This window comes from Ictidomys tridecemlineatus, chromosome 1 (assembly GCF_052094955.1).
Source record: "Ictidomys tridecemlineatus isolate mIctTri1 chromosome 1, mIctTri1.hap1, whole genome shotgun sequence".
Taxonomy (NCBI): Eukaryota; Metazoa; Chordata; class Mammalia; order Rodentia; family Sciuridae; genus Ictidomys; species Ictidomys tridecemlineatus.
In genome coordinates, this window is record NC_135477.1 from 212,583,354 (window position 1) to 212,604,497 (window position 21,144).

General features: G+C 31.7%; 1 protein-coding gene across 6 annotated transcripts in view; it reads right to left on the reverse strand.

Annotated features, from left to right (window-relative positions):
- Nucleotides 1-401: 401 nt before the first annotated feature.
- Nucleotides 402-21,144, reverse strand: part of Trappc13 (trafficking protein particle complex subunit 13) — a 32,368-nt gene continuing 11,625 nt past the window's right edge. For 2 of the 6 annotated variants that reach the window (XM_005319563.4, XM_078015854.1), the window contains exons 5-13: nucleotides 18,085-18,212; nucleotides 14,015-14,087; nucleotides 12,734-12,778; nucleotides 9,190-9,207; nucleotides 7,195-7,328; nucleotides 5,096-5,294; nucleotides 3,820-3,920; nucleotides 1,288-1,438; nucleotides 402-1,162 (exon numbers count right to left, since the gene is read on the reverse strand). In XM_005319563.4, the coding sequence (XP_005319620.1) occupies nucleotides 1,055-1,162; nucleotides 1,288-1,438; nucleotides 3,820-3,920; nucleotides 5,096-5,294; nucleotides 7,195-7,328; nucleotides 9,190-9,207; nucleotides 12,734-12,778; nucleotides 14,015-14,087; nucleotides 18,085-18,212 (957 nt within the window). In that variant the 3' untranslated portion in view covers nucleotides 402-1,054. The remainder of the gene's footprint in view (nucleotides 1,163-1,287; nucleotides 1,439-3,819; nucleotides 3,921-5,095; nucleotides 5,295-7,194; nucleotides 7,329-9,189; nucleotides 9,208-12,733; nucleotides 12,779-14,014; nucleotides 14,088-18,084; nucleotides 18,213-21,144) is intronic. The other 4 variants (XM_013356086.4, XM_013356088.3, XM_013356087.3 and 1 more) reach the window with 4 other exon arrangements.

Sequence of the window (21,144 nt, forward strand, 5' to 3'; positions counted from 1 at the left end):
AACTACACATTCTTGAATTTCAGCTTGCGAAATAGGATGATTTTATTTAGAAGTATAACCTTTTTTTCCCCTGGCAAAACAATGAAATTTATGTTGCAAAGTGTTTAAAGCCTTATTTCTCTCACTGTTTTTGTTCATGGCATAAATGTGATTACATGGAGAGATAGTTTTATAATATTAATACATGATTTAGAGTTTAAAATCAAATATTAGAAGGTGGGACTCCTTTAAATATGTGTAATGAAAACAGTTCATTTTTCAATGGGAAAAATTTTCAATGAGAAAAATTTTCAATGGGAAAAATCTAGGAGTTTGTAGCTTAGAATTAGGTCATTATTAGGCATTTTAGTGAAAAGTTAAATCAACAACCAACTAAGAAATAAATGAATTTTGATCTGCTGTTCAGTATCTGAAAGTTAGATTTATTTTTATGTATACACGAACACAACACATACCAATACAATGATTTTGAGAATAACTAGAAAAGTTCATACTGTGTTAGCAAATTATCAGGTTACGGGGGACTACCCCATTTGTTTTAAACAATCCTTTCTGTATTGTGAGAATTCTAAAATTCAAAGAAACAACTTTATCTTCCAGATTGAGATCAGCAAACTCACCCACAGGTCAAATCCAGTAAGCTGCCTATTTTCGTAAATACCACTGTGCTTTTTTTTTTTTTTTTTGCCTACAGCTGCTCTTGCACTATATTTGGTATTTTGCCCTTTATTAAAAAAGTTTGCTGACTACTGTTCTAGGTACTTGCTAAAGGACAAATGGCCTCAAATATAGAACTTTTGTAGAACAAAGTCCAAAGGTCACCTAAAATGAAGCAAAGTATAGAAAACATAAAAATGTCCACTTAAGAATATAACTCACAAGATAAAATTTGATTCTTCTCAAAACAAATATTTAATATTTTAATTTTTACAGGAAAGAAAAACAATATATACTTATTTTTTGCTACTGATTTGAACATTTCACAAAAGTGAAAAAAATACAGAAAGCAGTTATGTGAAAACAAATGAAAAAAACATAACACTGGGAATTTCCTTTAGCTTTCCACTTTAACGGCTGAAGATACCACACAGACTTGTGCGATGTCATCGTATTCATATGTTCTCTTTAAGAATGTGTCTGTTATTCTTAAGCCGGAAACACTCTATTGAGAGAAAGATGAAGGCCTCAGTTTTTAATCACTGATAATTATTAGAGAAAATATATGGCTATAATAAATGACTATAAATTAGCCCTCATACACTTGAAATCATTGAAAAGAGAACATACTTGTAGTCCCTGTACCGAAGACAGCAGAGTAAGGGCAAGGCAGAGAGAAGAACTTGGATGCAGCTTTCCAAGCTGTCTTCCTGAAATACCACACCAATGGATAGAACTGGTATTACACATTTCCAAAACCAGATCCATCGTCCTTTCACTGCTGGGGGAATCAGAAAAACAGGAATAAATCTTGTTCATTTCACATGGAGATATTAGTATTTCTCCTTTATTTATTTTTCCTTTTTAGTAAATTTGCTTTCTGGGTATGCAGGAGAACAAAACAAAGAGAAATGAAAAGCTATTTATCATTTTTATGTTAAGAGAGTCAAGAAAATGAAAGGAGATGGCATATTCTGAGGCTTAAAATGGCTTTAACCTAATCTGCCTCTGGAAATCAGTTTTCTGGTTCTATTGTTGAACACTGGTTCCCTAGTGCTAATTTGTTAATGACTGCCATTTCTCTGGGAAACTTCTGTGCCTCGTGTTGTTTCACAGTACTCTTATTATTTCTATTACAGGAAAGAAAATGAGAAACAGAGTCTGGTCTAGTGCTTTTGAAAACCGATCTGTTCCTTTAGCATGCATACAACTTAGAAAAATGACAAGATTCATAAGAAGTAAATACTATTCATGCTTGCTTACGGTTTTATTTACTATGAAAAGACGTCACTAGGTCATCTAGCAAAAGTATGACAAAAAGCTCACAATGAAAGACAGTCTCCTATACCGCCATTCATGGCTGCTTTCAATTCTTACCCCTTCCCATAGTTGGATCCATATTTTAAAATACTTATTTAAATTTTAGTTTATTCATTTTTTAGACATATTGACTTGATAACATTAACTTTTATAGTCTCTATTCCCTAACATTTTAAATACTATATGTCAGAAACTAGGTTCGATGTATTACATAAATTTCCTCATTAAATTCCATAAGCACCCAGTAAGGTTTGTACATACTGTATGTATGTTCTCTGTGTTTATTGTATGTATGTGGGGGAGGGGATCATATTTTTATAGATGAGGCAGCTGAAGATCTAAGTGCCTTTAGAAAACTTATTTGAATCATGAAGACTTAAAGTGAAGGTCAAAAAATAAATTAACTTTCAAACTTTTACACTGCCAGTTATAAACTGATTTGCTTACACCTTGAAAAAACAAAAAAAATTCTCTAACATACCTGTTAGGCACAGTTATTTACCTTGGGTGCCTTGCTATTTACTGAGCTCTTATGATGTGGCAGAAACTGCATTTATAAAGTGGGTAAGACAACTTTTCTTAACTCACAAATCATTAAGGAAGAAACTAAGTTATTTGTAAGGGTTCCTAAAAAACTAAAGTAGAATTTACAATGGCAGAGAACCATGATTAACTATGCTTGGGAAAATCTAGGTAACTTCATAGAGGAAATAGCGTTATTATTTCTGAATTTAATCCATAACATATTCTTTTCTCATTCTTATTTCACGTATTTGTTGAATATATGAATATTTTCCATTTCACTAATAGCAAAAAGCTAGAACAGATACGGAATTAAAGGATTATATATTCAAACTATAGAGGTCGGGATTCAACATTTGCAATACTATCAAATTACCCCAACAAATCAGACACATCAAATAGTAATATGAGTACTTGCAAAAGTGAAAGGATTGGGATTTAAATTATTATTATTATTTTCACTTCAAAGCCCTGTGTTCTTTGCCTCTCAAGAGCTACATTTTCTTCTCTCTTTATTATCAAAACTGTTTTTCCAACCTATGATTATCCCTTATATTATATTCATAACCAAGTTTTGCTTTCTTAATACTAAAGATATAGCTCAAGTGTATGTTTCAGAAAACCCTACCTTAATATTTTATCCCTGTAAAATTCCATGAGAACCCATAGTTCATGCTTTAGTAATTTGAAGTGTGAAGAAAATTTAAACAGTGAAAAGAACATGGACTTTGAAGTCAAATACATCTGGTTTCAAACCCTGGTCCCATCTATTCTAACTCTGAATTTGAAAAATTCAACCTCTGAGTTGGCTTTCTTTTCTGTGCACAAAGGGTATGTTAGGGATTTTTTTTTTTTTTTTGGCAAGGTGTAAATGTAAACAATTAATATCCACCCACCTAGTGTTATGATGAATGAATGAAAAATACAGGAAATGCATAATACAATAGGATCTCAAAGATATGTAATATACTACTAAAAGATGAAGATCTTCACAGTATTTGACATAAACATCAGAAAGTCTACATGTCAAGAGGAAACTTAAAAAGGAGACTGATTTTTTTTTTTAGAGAGAAAGAGAGAGAGAGAGAGAGAGAGAGAGAGAGAGAGAATTTTTAATATTTATTTTTTAGTTCTCGGCAGACACAACATCTTTGTTTGTATGTGGTGCTGAGGCTCGAACCCAGGCCGCACGCATGCCAGGAGAGCGCTACCGCTTGAGCCACATCCCCAGCCCCAGGAGACTGAATATTTAAGAGAGCAAAAATTTTCTTTTAGATAGGGGAGAAGGAAAGGACACCCAACTACAAATATTGGCATTACCTGCAGTTAGTTATTTTACAGGTAATATGAAAAGGTTCTTCTAGGTTTACAGTATCTGGGATTGCCTCCAAAGACAACCGAACATCTCCATAACCTGGAGCCTTAACAGAACAAGCAACACAGTTAAAATATATCTATTACAAAGCTTTTCAATTTTCACAAAGGTATCATACCAGCACATTTACTCGACAGAGGTTGGGACTCTAAGCTGATGTTCAGAGAAAACACTCCTAATTCATTCTATTGTTCCCTTACTTTAACTACTTTTGGTGCTGTGGAACAGCTCTGCAGAACTGGACTGTTCTTGTCATAATTAATCCAGGTTCATCAGAGTTAAGATGAATCCTAAAGGTAAATAATCAGTAAAGAAATTTCAGGACACCTGACTTCAAAGGAATGTTTTTCAATGTTTATGTAGTTTCAGCCTACATAACTCTAAATAGGCAAGGTTACCACCTGAAAAAATAAACTTTGAAATAAGCCAGGTAGAAAATCACATCTTTTCCCAAAACACCTGAGCAAGAAAGGGGTATAAAAACATCAAGGCTTGAAACATGTGATGTCAAGATGGAAACTAATTGCTACAGCTTAAAATAGGCTCAGTGACCATAATCATCATTTAAAAAATTATTGCCTCAAACAGTGAAATAAAAGTAAATTTTAGGTAATGTCAGATTAGGAAATAGCATAAAGGAAGGCTCCTGTGGCAAATTCTCACTAGCAAAAAAAAAAAAAAAAAAAAAAGAAAAAGAAAAAAAAAATTACCAGACTGGTAACTATCTGTATTCTCGTATAGAACTTAGATAAAACATCCAACCAATGCTTACAAGATGACTTTAATGTGATTCACCTGAGTTTCTGATGCCTCAGATTTTTAACATCTTAAAAAAGAAGTACAGACTAAGTAGGTGTATGCAGAAAGCGCAAGAATTTCAGGACATTACAAAAAATAATAATAATAAAGTCAAAAACAAATGGTGAACATGAATTACCAAAGGAAGGAACAATTGATAAGCAGTTTTTTTAATGTTTGGTAAAGTTAAAAAAAAAAAAAAGGTCATGTGTTAAAGGTAAATTAATACGCACATATCACTCATCTCCATACTAGTTTTCTCCTTAAAAATAAATTAAACTATTAGTCTTTTCTTTAGTAATATTAGTACCTCTTATAGTACTCTGACTTCAAGTGATAGACCTAAGTAAACTTAAATTGTTCTAACTTCTTGTTGCCTCTGCCTCTCCCCAAAACCTCCACTGAAGTTATTTCCAGACTCACCATTCTCTGAAGTTGGCTGGTTTGTAATCTTCCCCTTTCACCAAGGTTTGTTTTCCATACAATATCCAATTTTCCAATTACTGTAACTCCCTTAATGATACCCGCTTTTTCTGCAAACTCCTTCTTGGGCTTTAGGCAGTATAAGTACTGGCGTGTATCCATTGGCTGCAAATATGCTCTTGACCCAAATGTTGATAAACTGAGAGGGGTAGAGATAAAGATGGAGAAAATTCTGTAACATCTTTTAAAAGAAAAGCCATGGCTGTGATTGTTCTTTTGGTTTATGATAGGAACTGGATGATTTACCACTCAAAGATTTAGAATAGAAGAGGTCAGTGGTTTCAACACAAAAAGTATACATACATTTATTTTACTTTATACATTTATTTTAATATTTTTAAATCAACATGGAAAATCTTGAGATTATTTACAATGAAATGAATATATTACCTAAAATACTGGACCTGTAGCGAGGCGCAGTGGCGCATACCTATAATCCTAGTGGCTCAGGAGGCTGAGGCAGGAGGATGGCAAGTTTAAAGCCAGCCTCAGCATTTAGCAAGGCCCTAGGCAACTCAGTGAGATCCTGCCTCTAAATAAAACACAAAAATAGGGCTGGGGATGTGGCTCGGTGGTTGAATGCCCCTGAGTTCAATGCTGAGTACCAAAATAAAACAACAACAAAAAACCTGGACATGTATCAACTGACTGAAAAAAAAAATGCAATAGAATTAAGAGTATCCCTTTTTCTAAAATTATCAAAGAAAATAGTTTAGAAACTTTCCCCTCCCCGATCTTGATGGGATTGAACCCAGGGTTTTGCACATGTTAGACAAGCACTCTACCACAGAGCTATTTCCACAGCCCTGAGTCCTAAGACATACTACCTCTCCACTTTTTTGGTACCAGGGATTAAACCAAGAATGCTTTGCCTCTGAGCTGCAGCCCCAGCCTTTTTCATTTTGAGCCTTGCTAAGCTGGCCTTGAACTTGTGATTCTCCTGCATTAGCTTCCCAAGTTGCTAGGATTATAGGTGTGCACCACTGTATCTGGCTGAGACATACTATTCTAAACTAGGTAATCGTTTTCAAAATGAATTAAAAGATCTGGAAAAGATTGGGAAAAAAACTGTTTTCCTCATGCAAAGGAGGCTATGAATTTTTCTATGTGTAACCACCACAACTGTATAAAGAAAACTTCTCATTAGGAAAATCACATATTTTCCCCACCTAAAAACTCCTTGCCTGCATCAATATCAATCCTACATTTGTTTCTTTCTCTTCTACATTAGCTGTAGAAGGATATATGTATTTCTTTTTCACAAAATAATTAAAATCATTTATTCCTATATCCACCTTATTATGTTCAGAGTGTTTTCTTTTTCAAACTCATAATCACACTAATTTTTGCTTTCTAACTACTTCTCCACCATTCCTTCCCATGTATTAGTTTTATGACTTGCAGGATAACAATGACAGGTTTCAGGATTACCTTGTTGAATTATGAGAATTAAAAGTGCTTTGAACAAAAATGCAAAAGGACTAGGATCTTTATTTTTATGTGGAGGGAGGGATGAATAGATACAGCATAGGATATTTTTAGGAAAGTCAAATTGTTTTTTATAATACAGTAGTGGTAGACACATGCCATTATATATTTGCCAAAACCAATATCATGTATAGTACATAGAATGAATTCTTATGTAAACTATGGACTTTAGTTACTACTAGGTATCTGTACTGGTCCACATTACTTATATTAATGTGTCACAGGGAGAGCCCTGCACAGTGATTTATGTCAGTAGATACGGCTATTTAAAATGCTACAGCAGGAGGATGGCTTAAGTCCAGAGATATGAGGCCAGAATGAGCAAGATCCTGTTTCTTAAATAAATAGAAAATAAAAGGGTAGGGTGGGTGGGAAGTGAGAGGTGTGTGTGAGACAATATGTGTGAACTCTCCTATTAATTATTTTTGTGTACCTAAAAAACTCCAAGAATAAAGTGTATTAATTATTTAAAAAACAATTCAAGAGTAATAGATGTTAAAAAAGCATGAATCTTTCAAGACAGGAATGAACATTTCATAATTCATATTTACCATTCTCCAGCTTGGTTGACAGAATTTAATTCTGTTACATTATACATTATAGATGGCTCCAATGAAACTTTCTCCATAAACATGGGTGAGGTTGTAATATTCTGAATCTGAGCTTCAAGAAATACTTCATCAGTCTGAGGATATGAAAGAAAATATCCACCAAAATGTGATGCTATTTAAAATATTTACCAACAAAAATATCTTTATGTATATGAAGAAAATATAAACCACAAATGTGATTAGTTCATGCCTGCAAATTAAAGTTATCATAATTAATACAAGAAACCTTCATCCTAACATAATTAACAGGGGCGAAGTCAAGTGTTAGTCAACTGATACCCTGTCAAACAATGGATATGGGATAATTAGGAAATATTTTGTATTACCATCCAAAAATATTTATTTAACTGGAATTTCATTCACAAAAATTCTCAATCTGCTAATAAGATATTTAAATGTTAAAATGAATGTTAGTATGATGAATATGACTATATAGTAAGATAACTAGGCTTTATTATATTATTCCAGCATAATATAATTTCAATTATATTACATCAGTTTAGATAGTCTAGTGACCACTATTACCAGGAATAATCCATTTTATAATATTATAGGACTCAACTTTATAAAATTAAGAAATTTGTAGGTGGTCATTAGTGATTTCTTAATTCATTAAAAATGTATATTTAGGGAAAAAAAAGGAAAGAAATATGTGAATTATGCCAAATAATCTTAGCTTTTAAATCTGGTAAAAGTATTTTATAGCCTTAGTGACAGATTTGAAGACTGATGTTATTCAGTAATATTGTAGTCAATAGGCAATTTAAATACTTAATTTTACACATATTTTAATTCCCTAATTTATGGAAAAATGCTTACTTTTATGCCATTTGGTTATTTTTCTCTGTGTAATTGAAAAATAAGAGACTAATTTGGTTTATCTTTGAAACAGACTAATATGATAAATTATATACTAAGGGTATTCAAGAATTATTTTTTCAAAAATTTAATAATAATATGTATACACACACAGAAAAATAACATGTGAATTCTGACCAAAATAATTTCACACTTCTGAGGTTTTTTTTAACACTAAAGCCAGGAAAATGGAAATCATTTGCAAAAATATCATGATGAAGTTATAAATAAAACAAATTCTTTAGTCTGTGGGAATTATGCTCAAATAAAAATATAAATACAATGATTTATCAAAACAATGCACCACTTAAGGGCATTATCTGTTACTTTTTGTAAAAAAAAAATTAAATATATCCCATAAATCCATTGCTTTTTAAAAATAACCACAGACCCATATTTCAATTTAAAAAATGCAATTTTTGCATAAATTTAGGAAGAGTTTAGGTAAAATTAAAGAAAAACAAGCAGCATAATGGAAAATCAAGTTAGTTTGAACAGTTAGTATAAAGTAATTTGACATTTGAAAAATTAAGAATAAAGTGCTAAGGCTGTTGATGTTACTACATATAGAATGTGATATAAGCAAATGCTGCTTATTATGAATAGAAAATTGAAAAAATTATTTTATCCAACTTGGAAAAATTTACTTTTCTTCTGCTTAAAGGCCATTTTTACCTGACCCAGACTTAAAACAAAAAAACACTGTACATCAGAAAATGAATTTCAATTGTATAGTCTACTTAAAGGATTGAAGAATAGTAAGGTATTCTAATGTATTGAAAATCCCAGAATTATTTTAAACAAGATTAACATGCCTTTAAGAAAATAATAAAACCTAAACAAGAAACATTAAAAATGCCAATGTTTCAATATAACAATTTAACCTCTTATATTTTCCTGCAAAATAAGACAATTGATATAAAAAGTACATTCAAAATACATGTCTTTCTGAAATGACACAGGCGTTGTTCACAACTAACTGTTTTTCCACTATGTTTTGTAAAGAGGGATTAATTAGGCAGAGTCAAAAGGTGGTGAGTAAGAAAAGCATAAGTTTATAATAAAAAATCAAATTACCACAGAACTGAGGTCACTCTAATGGAAAAATAAAAAAGAAAAATTAGAGTTAAATGTTAAAGAAAAAGAATAACTTTAAAATAAAATGCATCTTTGCATTTTTTAACTTACTAAACAAGACAGCATTAGTAAACAAGAAAGTAAATAGGAAGCAACATAAATATGACAAACTTCTAAAAAGATGAAACTGCTAAGGTTACATGACAATGGAATAGAGAAGAACACTATGACTCAATATTAAACAGAAGCAAATATCGTTAAGGGCACATTTGGGGGCAGAGAGGTACATCCCCATGCTTTTCTAGTTCTATAAATTCTTTACATACTTTTTATGTAATTTTTAGTAGACACTTAGGATGAGTAAATACTGAACTCTGTATTCAGCATAGATTTACAATGTACAGCTTCTCCTGAATTTATCTAATAATGGAATCCTTCTTAAAATAAATATCTTGGGTGATTAGAGCCCAATGAATCACATTTCAGGAAATGATGGCAGCTTATACCACTCCAGACAATTGGGAGTTTGTTCTCCTCTTGCTTACAGATTTCAGTCTTTTAAAAATCTGTATTTTTAAGCTACTTATTCACCAAATGTCATGTCCTTTCATTAAATGTGTAGCCAGCGATCATTCTTCATCTACCTCTATGTTCCCAGAGCATAAGCATACTTCATGAATGGGGTGGGGTATGTGGGAGAGGCATTTATATTGTAAACATGTCGGTGTCCTCCATGAGATGCAAGTTCTCTGAGAATTGGGAAGATGTTCAGTTTGTATTTTTTTCTCTTTTGTACCTAGTATGGGGCTCCTTGTAACCAGCAGGTGACCAAATGTTTAAATCCTAGCTTTTAATCTCACCAATATTCTTTCAAGGTTTTCCTATCTTAAGACTACAACAAAATTTTTCATATGACTTGTTTTCCTTTAGGTGATTCACATATTAGCATTATCAGAAACAGCTTTAAAAGAATGCTTGATACACACACGTGGAGCTAATAATAGTCAATGCACAAAGACTAGAGCACAGAGTAATAAGCAACACCTATTGATAATGGTATGGTTTACTAACTCCAAAGTCAGGGTCAGCAGAATCTGCCTCATTCTATTGACTGAACAGTATTTGTTTTCCTAACAAGTAACACTGAAAATTTTAAGAGACCCTAAATGATATTTATTCATTCTTGGTTGTTAAAAAAATATCTATTTTCAAAAGTTCAAATTTTCACTAAATATTTTTTAGCTTAAGTTTGTTGGCAAAACTAAAAGATTATGCTTATATATATATGTTAACTGAAAAAGGCAGCAAATAAATTACTGTGATTATCAAAACAGCATAGATTAAAAGAGAATGTAAGTTAATGAAAAAATATTACTCGGTGTGGTAAAATATGGATTGTTTTCCTTCATGGGGAGCATTCACTTGTATAATATTTACACAATAACTAGCTATTGGAAAAATTACTTGCAAATCACTGAATATCAGTGTCAAAAGACTACTTGACAGGGCTGGGGATATAGCTCAGTAGAGTGCTTGCCTCACGTGCACCAGGCTCTGGGTTTAATCCCCAACACCTCACACACACACAAAGACTACTAGACAAATATTTTAAAGTAAAACATTAAATTTTTTTTTATAGTTGTAGATTGACAGCATGCGTTTATTTTATTTATTTTTGTATGTGGTGCTAAGATCGAACCCAGTGCCTCACACATACCAGGCAAGTGCTCTGCCACTGAGTCACAGCCTCACCCCATGTAAAACATTTATAACAAAGAAAACCTAAAATATGTTTAATATGTTCTTCCTAGTAGCCAATCAAAAAAAAAAAAAACCTCTTACTACCCCATTTGTTTTTTAAAATTTCTAACATATCTATTCTAGCAAATCCCTCATACTATGAAAACTTTTCCAGCAAAATGATAGACTATTCAAAATTCACCAAACTGAATAGCTATGCTCAATAGTATGCTACTGATAACAAAAACAAAACAAAACAAAACATGGAATAAATATGTAATATCCCAATTTGCTAATCTCCAAAGAGAAATGTTAACTGGTAATCACCTTGATGAGGTTAAACCTTTTCCATTAAATACATACCCTCTTTACCATGTACTTAATATCCTATGTCCATTGGTAACTGCTTGGAATCCCTTCACTGCTTTGACATATGTCTGTTCCCAACAACCATTTCTTCCAGACTTTAGTTCCCCTTTTCTTCCAAAAAGCTTCTTTTCAGACTATTCCAAGTTCTCAACCCAAGTGCTTATAGCACATGTTTATACAATTCTCATTTTAGATTTACTATGTACTATTTAGGAAGATTGGTTATTACATGTATTTTTCTTCTTCTTCTTTTCTCCTAATAGGCCTTTGCAGCAGGTTAGGGTCCTTAACTTTGACAGGAAAGCAATTTAAACGCTATATTGAGTAATTCAAATGGTGTATTGAGTAAAATCTCCAGTGTTTCTGGTAAAAATACATATCAAACTTAACATGACTGCAAATGTCTGATCATCATCTGGTTTTAAAGTAATTAATAGACATAATCTGCATTTTAAACTACTATATATATATATATATATATATATATATATATATATATATATATATATATATAATTTATCTATTTCTTTTTGGTACTGGGGATTGAACCCAGGGGTATTTTATCACTGAGCTACATCCCCAGCCCTTTTTATTTTGAGACAAAGTCTACCTAAATTGCTTAGAACCTAAGTTGCTGGGCTGGCTTCAAACTAGGGATCCGCCTGTTTTCTGAGTTACTAAGAATATGTGTTTTTGCCACCAGACCCTGGCTGGATATTTCTGAATTTATCACTGATAAATTCAGTGAGGTAAAAGGGCTGTCAAGAGACTTTTGTACAGCTCTAGAAGCTACAGTAGAATTCCTTGGGGGAAAAATCCACACAATAAATCCTTTCACATATGGCAAAGTCTATTTTCTCTCTTTTGTTAGGCTACAACATAGATTATTTTTTATTCTAAGTGTTAACTACTTTCTCTATTTTTGCCAAACTCAGTTGTCCTAAGGAGCTTTTCAAGCCATTCAGCAGACTCAGCAACCCAACTCTGGCTGGCACACTGACTTTCCAGGGAAGAATTTAATGTGCTGTGTTTTACTTGTCAATATTTTCCCACAGAAATATTAAATCTAGATCTACTATTTCAATTTTTGTAATGTCCAGAACCACACTATTAAGTATTCTATAGATTGTTAGCATTTTTAAGCAATAGCAATACCATTAAATGGAATTTTATAGCAGTCACTTAATGAAGGGGTGAAGGTCTTACAGAATTAATTATGAGATTAGAAATCAAGAAACATTGCTTACATGCAGGCTGAAACAGCAGATTAAGAGACCTATCATTGAAATTTAAATTTTAATTGAAATTTATGCTCATTTTTCACAAATAATTTAGTCTTACCAACAATTTAAAGTAAAAAGAAATGCAATAACTTCATGTTTCCAATGTTATTTTAATGATTAATTTGAAATCCCATTAGGTGTCCAACACTTACCTCTGCATTGTAAAATTTGGTTTTCACATCCAATGGTTTGAGAACCTGGTTACATAAAGCATATTAATTAGGAAATTCTTATCATTTGAGTATTTTTGTTTGTTTTAAATTACAGGATTTACACTTGTCAAAGCCATTTCCCATCTGAATTGTTAAAAGACTTCTTAGTAGGTAAGCAATATTCTTGGGAAAAAAAAAAATCCCCAATGTATTTTTTTGAAAGGTTACCATTATTTCTTGACAGATAATGATATGGCTGTTTACTTCAAAACATTTTGTTAAATCAAAAATATATTTTAGGGCTGAGGTTGTGGTTCAGCAGTAGGGCGCTCGGCTAGCACATGTGAGGCCCTGGGTTTGAACTTCAGCACCACATAACAATTAATAAAATAAAGGTATTCAAAAAAATAATAAATTGCTTTAAAAAAACATATCTTAAGGGCTGGGATTTTGGCTTAGTGGCAGAGCGCTTGCCTCTCACATGTGAGGCATAAAAATAAATAAATAAAAAATATTGTGTCCATCTATAACTAAAAAAATGTAAAAAAACGATTTTATGTACTGTACATTTTAATATTATATATAACAAAAACCATAAAAAAGCAATTGAAACTTTTAATTTTCTTTTAAAAGGCATGCAAGTTATTGATGTAGTAAAACAATGACAAAATAGTTTTTCTAGCAATAGTATTTTTTCTTGCAATTATAGAGGAATAAAAAAATACAAACCATCATATCTACACCTGCACTTAAATATCTATTAGTGATATTTTCATTTCACCATCCACACATATGTGTTAAACTGTAGTTTTTATCTATTTTTGGAGGTCGTTGAAAGTTTTGTCTTAATACAATATTGTACTTAAAATTCCAGTGATTCATGAACCCCTTGAAGGAAGGTTGATCCACTCACCTCAAGTGAATAATCTCTCATTTAAATATTCCTTTAGAAATTTAACACTACTCACACTCATCGCATGTGGACTTGACTCTTAACTTATCCCTCTTTTAGATTCTTCTGTGTTTTTCCAAGACATGAAAACAAGCTATTTTTCTTTGGAAAAAATCTCTTTCATTATAATAACACTACACTGGCAATACTAATTTCTCTGCCTTTATTCTACTTAATTTGGTCTGACTTCAGATTAGCAGTAACACAACAAACCCAAGAAGTGAAATATTTATTTGAAGCTTATTTTCTCTCCAGATAAGTAGAATTACTATACTTCTAGGAAGATAAAAAGTACCTAAAAAGTAATTTATCATTGTCATACTCAATACCTGAAATTTGAAGAACTTTCTAAAGTACATTTTTTCTCCACCCTGAGTTGTATAACTCACAGCACACACCAGGCTGAAAAAAAAATATGTTTTAATGGTATAGAAAATTTTATCTTATTTCTTAATAGTAAATCTAACACACTTCAATTCTACTTTACAAATATGAAAAACATTTATATCTGTAGTGTGAAACTGTAGCCAAATGAAATTAGAGCAGGAAAATAAAAAAGTTCTAGCAGATGTGGATATAAATATATGAGCAAGAAAGCTCTGATTAATAAAGGGAAACAGCATTTTTGGGGAAGGAAGTCAAACACTTTTTCTTGGAAACGTGAAATATATTCTAAAACAAATCTCAGAATAGTCCTACACTTGAAAGTAAAAGATTAAATTCATATAAACTAGAAACAAAAGAATTTTCAAAGAAATTCTAGGATAGACATTTTAACATAAATGGTTTTAAATGAAATAAATAAAAAATGCTAAAACAAACACAATAAAGAGAGGGAGGGAAGAATAGAAATTTACCGTATTAGACAAAGGGGAATGAAGGGAAGGGGGGGAGATGGGAATAGGAAGGGACAGTAAAATGAACTGGACATAATTTTCTTATGTTCACATATGAATACAGGACCTGTGTAACCCCACATCATGTACAACCACAAGAATGGGAAGTTACACTCCATGTATGTATGTCAAAATACACTCCACTCTGAGTTGTATAACTCACAGAACATATCAGGCTGAAAAAAAATTTTTTTTAATGGAATAGAAAAATTTCTCATGTATATATAAATGAACAAATGAAAACAACCAAACAAAAACCACTAAAACAATGAAAGAAGAGACAACAACTTGGGATAAAATATTTATAAAAATATATGAAGATGATTAGAATGTTAATACACAAAGGGTTGTTTTAAGTGAATAAGCAAAACATTATCTCAGAATATGAGAAAAGGCACATAGATATATTGGCTAACAAAAATATAAAAATGTTTAAAATGTAAAAATAGTTAAACAAAACAACGATATATATTTTTAAACTATCATGATTTAGCAAGAATTCTTTATAAGTAATATCAGGTCTGGTGAGGGTTTATAGGGACACAATACATTCATTTATTTATCTATTTATCTATTTATCTATCTATTTATCTATTTATCTATTTATCTATTTATCTATTTATCTATTTATCTATTTATCTATTTATCTATTTATCTATTTATCTATTTATCTATTTATTTATTTATTTATTTATTTATTTAATGTGGTATTGAGGATCAAACCCAGTGCCTCACATCTAGGCAAGTGCTCTACCACTGAGCTATAGTCACACCCCCAAAACATTATAGTCACACCCCCAAAACATAGTCTTTTAATGACTGCATTGGAAGGCTATGCTTTGTTTAACCTAATGTTGGTCATTTAAATTGTTATCAGTTTTTCACTGATGAATAACATAGTATTTAGTACTTTAATATTTCCTTATGATTACCCAAGGTGTGTTTCTATTGGAACATATAAGCATTTTTAAGGCTCTTTACCCACAGATTGTTTTCTAAGTTCCTTACAACTACCATAAGACTGCTAGAACTAATAAAGAAATACAGCAAAGTAGCAGGTTACAAAATCAGTGTACGAAAATCAATAGCTTTCCTATACATCAGCAATGACTCTGCTGAGAAAGAAATGGGGGAAAAAAGCAATCCCATTCTCAGCCTAAAAAGAAAAAAAAACTATGAACAAAATCTAACCAAGGAGATAAAAGACTTCTACAATGAAAACTACAGAACACTGAAGAAAGAAATTGAAGGAGACACAAAAAGAATGAAACTAGATTGTTTCTCCTCCTGTACAAAATTCACTCAAAATGGATCCCCTCACAACCTCTTATATGTAATTTTGTGTAACAATGAGGGTCTCCTTCCATTTCCATGCAATTTCCCTTTTCTCTCCCTTTCCCTCCCACCTCATGACTCTATTTAATGTTAATCTTTTCCTCCTGCTCTTCCTCCCTGCTCTGTTCTTGGTTGCTCTCATTATATCAAAGAAGACATTTGGCATTTGTTTTTTAGGGATTAGCTAGCTTCACTTAGCATAATCTAGAAGATAGTATTGGGTCCATCTACAACTAAAAAAAAACCAAAAAAACTTTTTAGAAAGTATGTTTTCAAAGAACACTGACTAATGTGGAAAAATGTTCACAGTGAATTGAAAAGAATAAAATCCTGAATAATATAAAAATTTTGAAAAATATTATTTAAATTACTTACATGTATTTGTTTATACACATATGAAAAGACTGAAAAGAAATATATTAATATTTTAATAATTCTTGTATTAAGTGAAAAATTATTAGATAATTTGATTTCTTTTTTTTTTTTAAAACAATGCCTTTATTTTTTTTTAAAGAGAGAGTGAGAGAGGAGAGAGAGAGAGAGAGAGAGAGAGAGAGAGAGAGAGAGAGAGAGAGAGAGAGAATTTTTAATATTTATTTTTCAGTTCTCGGCAGACACAACATCTTTGTTGGTATGTGGTGCTGAGGATCGAACCCGGGTCACACGCGCTACCGCTTGAGCCACATCCCCAGCCCAGATAATTTGATTTCTAAATTAGGACTATGCCAGGGGCTAGGGAGCAAACTGATCAAAACACAACACCTAACCTTAAATACTTACAGTGGGAAGTACTGTAGCAGGGACAGGTTTTGAAACTAGATTCAGATTTGAGTTCTGTCTTCTAAACTAGCTGTTTAATTTTATAAGAGTCTCATTTTCTGTAAAATGGGGATTTAAACATTTATCATCATTTTCATAAATTCAATTTTACAAATATCGACCACTGTTTTCTTCCAGATCCTGGGAATATAGAAGATTTCATGGACTTCATATTTTAATAGGAAAAGTAATACTCAAGTATGTATGAAATTCTGTAAGTATGAAAGATGTTAAAATTTATTAGTTATACATAAAGGTCATAAAGGTCAGGAAAGTCTCTTAGGAAATCATGGTGCTGAGATAGGAAAAAAAAATTAAATATAAATTATACAAAATGTCATTGGCGTTCCTTTATACGGGAACACATTTCAAGACATGGATTTGGAGGGGAAAGATGTCCACATGATTGCAATGCAGAGGAGGTGAGAAGGGTGACAAAAGGTTGGTAAGGATTAGGTTGTGAAGCTTTCTGAAAAACATACAAAGTTAGAATTTCCAAAAAGCAACAAGAGGTCATTAAAAATGTGAATGATGACATAATTAATAAATGATGGCTCAGAAATTTGAACTTTAGGAAATTTGACTCCAAATTTTATACTAATCACAGACTCTATAGTAAAAAGTGCCTACCACAGAGCCTGTCATCAAAATTAACTGACCAAATAGTTATTATACATATTTAATATTAGCTGTATTATGTGTTTTAATGAGCATTGAGAAGGAAAAGGAATAATGGAAATAGAGAAGAAATGAAGCAGATAAATGAGAAATATTTAGAAGTAATAGGAATGTATGAATTCACTGGATGTGGGAGTGCTAAAGGAGATAGAGAACTCTAAAATTACTTCATATGGCTGAAATATTCCTATTTGTCTTTTAGACTGAAAGAAAAAGAACATTCACATTCAAATATATTCACAAGTCAACAATACAAACTTTGAGATAATTTTTCACAGCTTTGTCTTACTTTGGTTCTATATTTCTGAATTCTCAGGGGAGAATATACATACCCAGTTAAATATAGAAATAAAAAATGTGAATTTAAAAATAAACACCATGAACATCAGTTGCTAGCATTTTTTAAAGATTACAAATGTAAGTTTAAAGTGCTAACTAGGTTTTAAATATGAACTTGGCTTTTCTTTTTTTAAGATTGTAGATGCAAAAATGAAGCCAGAGATAAATGATAAACTAGATTTTCCCCCTACAAATATTTTGTTTAAAGTTAGTTTTGGTAAGTATGCAAATATGAAACATAAAATTCCTTTGGAAGTGGGTTCTTAGAAGGTTAAACAGCAAAAATCTCAAATAAAGGCATAAGTAAAAGCCAAATGGTAAAATATCCTTACATGTGTGTTCCAATTTCCTTAACTTCATGGTGTATGACATCATCAATACAACAATCAGGTTTAAGTTCAGCCACTGCAGCATTGGAAGCTGAAAGATTTAAACGCTGAGAACTTGTCTGCAGGTCAGCCTTGGGAGAAAGAGGTATAAAAAATATCCAAATGAGACTGGTTACCTTTTGTGTGGATGGATCTGGATGGATATGAGTGGAAAGAAAAGTCGGGTGTAAGAACAAAGAAGTGGGGATAAAGAGCAAGCAATATTTTTCTCTGTAAACCTTTCTGCACAGTTCTGATGCTTATAACTAAGGCAACTGTATGTACTTACACACACAGACAAAGCCCCAAAATACAAAACAAAACAAAAACAACAACCACCACCAGGAATTAGGGAAAATCCAAATGAAATACAAATAGTAACATGTGAGCCTACCTGTTTTAAAATTGTACAATGTAAACACACGAAAATGAAGAGGAGAAAAAAGAACTAATGAAAGTAAGTTTGGAAAACAAAATCTTAACTATAGTCAAAATAAAAGGAAAATGGTACTTCAATGTTGTACTTGGCCAGCACATTTTTTTTTTCCCCAATAGGGATGTGAGGTAACAATATGCAACTTTTTATGTATATACTAGAACTAAAAAAAAAAAAAAAGTATACATATTATGGATAACAAGATACAGATTTCTTTTCTTTAGAGAAAAAAGGTAGAAATAAGGAAAGGGGGAAGGCTACAATGAAACCTTTTGTATTAGATTAGAATTTGAAGCATCAACATGAACTTAGGATTTTTAAACATATATACAAATGAACTTAGCCAAAATAAATATACTGTGTTTATATATGAGTATATAATACTAAAAATAATTCAAAACAATATTTGATATGAGAAACCAATTAAGTTAATGGAGAACTGAGTGACATTAAAGTCATCAACTAAGGAAGTATTGCCTTCTCTAAAGTAGCACTGTACCTCCATCCAGTTATTTTCTATGATATTCTCCCCTTTTCTTTTCTTTTAGTTGTTGATGGATCTTTATTTATTTGTTTACATGCAGTACTGAGAATTGAACCCAGTGCCTCACATGTATTAGGCAAGTGCTCTATCACTGAGCCACCCTAGCATTCTCCCCTTCTCTTAACTTTTGGACATGTAGCACTCTAAGTGTCTTAAATAGCAGCCTCCCTTAATCTCAGTTACTGCCTGTCACTTTCAACTTTTATTTCTTTTTAACATTTATCACAACATCTAATTACCTTATTTAGGATTTTGTTTATCTCTTTCTGTCTCACCTACCAGAAATGTCTTTGGAACCTTTTGTCTTTTCTTGCTTGGAACTATAGCATAGGCAATTAATAAATATTTGTTGACTACCAAATGCATAAATTAAGTTGTGATAAAACTTCAAGGCAAATATCAAGAAAATTCAGAGGATGTAAAGATCACATTAGGTAATAGAGATTAGTGTAGGTTTTTACATAAGAGTTAGGAATTTTTTAATGATTTTGTTTCTTTAAGAAAACAGTTGTTGCTATTAATTCTAATTTAAAATTCTTAATGTTAGTCATTTTGGAGTAGGATATTTATTAATGTTGTCTCTTATTATGTTCAATTAAAAAATAGTAGTAGCTCTATTTATCAGGCACTTACTAAGTGCAAGGCCCTATTCTAAGCACATTACTTAAGTAACCCTCACAATCCTGAAGTAAGTAGTATCATTCCTATTTTATAGACAATGAAAAAGAGGGCACAGAAAAGTAACAACTTTCCCAAGATTATACAACTAGTCAACAATGAAGCTGAGATTCAAAATTTCTAAAAATATTTTCAAAATTAGAAGGGGGAAAAAAGAGAGAAATACTTAAAACCAACTGGCTTGCTACCCAATGTTTTCCTATGAGTTCTCCCAATACGCATTTTCCTATGCCATTTTTTGTTAACCATAACTACAGTGTATGTTATTTATGACTGAACACTTTCGTCTTTCTCCTTTGTTACTATTATAAATAATGCTGTACTGAATATTTATGTTAGAGAGCCAGTTCTAGGAGTTGGAGATATATCAGTGGACACCCTGACCCTGTTTATATTCTTTGGAAAGGAGGTAAAGAAGACAACTAACAATATACAACGGAGTACATTATTATAGTATATTAGAAGTACAAGTCTTGGGAGAAAAGAAGCAGAGTAAAGAGTAAAGGGCTGGCTTGGGGTAGAAAAATGCAATTTAAATTGCAGGGTAGTTTTCATGCTGCAAATTGGTTTTTTGATGGATAGGATTTGAATAGGCAAGAAAAAAGGGGGAAGCGAGTAAGATGAACAGAGTTAGCAAAACACAGGCATGAAAGCACAAGATATCTTCAGAAGTCATCAAGATTTTGGTTAAGGGAATATAGAATGTTCAGGAACAGAAAAGACTACTCTAAAACATCTTGAATAAGCTTCAAGACAACAGAGAAGTCTTCTCTGTTTTGTTTCCTACTGTAACTGTAGTATCTAAAATTATGCTAAGCATATCTATTTGTTGAATGAATGTGTGAATGACGAGTACAGAGAAGTAGTTCTCTAAGTCTGGTTCCCAGACCAATAGAATCAGTATCACTTGAAAATAAGTTACAAAAATAAACTCTTGGGCACCATTCCAAATCAAATGAATCAAAAATTTTAGGGATGGGGCACAGAGGGTTTTAACAAACTCTCCAGATGATTATGATGCTTTCTAAAATTTGAGAACCAAGAGAGAGAACCTTAGAGCTACTTATTATTTTTTATTTATAATACACTAATTACCCTGTTTTTTGAACACCTTTTTGGTAGTGCATTAAGGCTTTCAGATTTATACTAAGATATTTTAGAAAATAAAAATGAACTAATGGTTTCCAGTGATATCACAGATAGCATAAGCATTTATATTCTCAAAATATTGAGATGACAGCAAAGGAATAAAAATTGCAAAGTCTCAATCTTTTATTCATAATTCCAAAATTCAAGGAGCTATACAAAATTAAATTGTTGAGGGCAAAATTTTGGTTACCTTAAGTGTAAATATGAATCTCCCAAG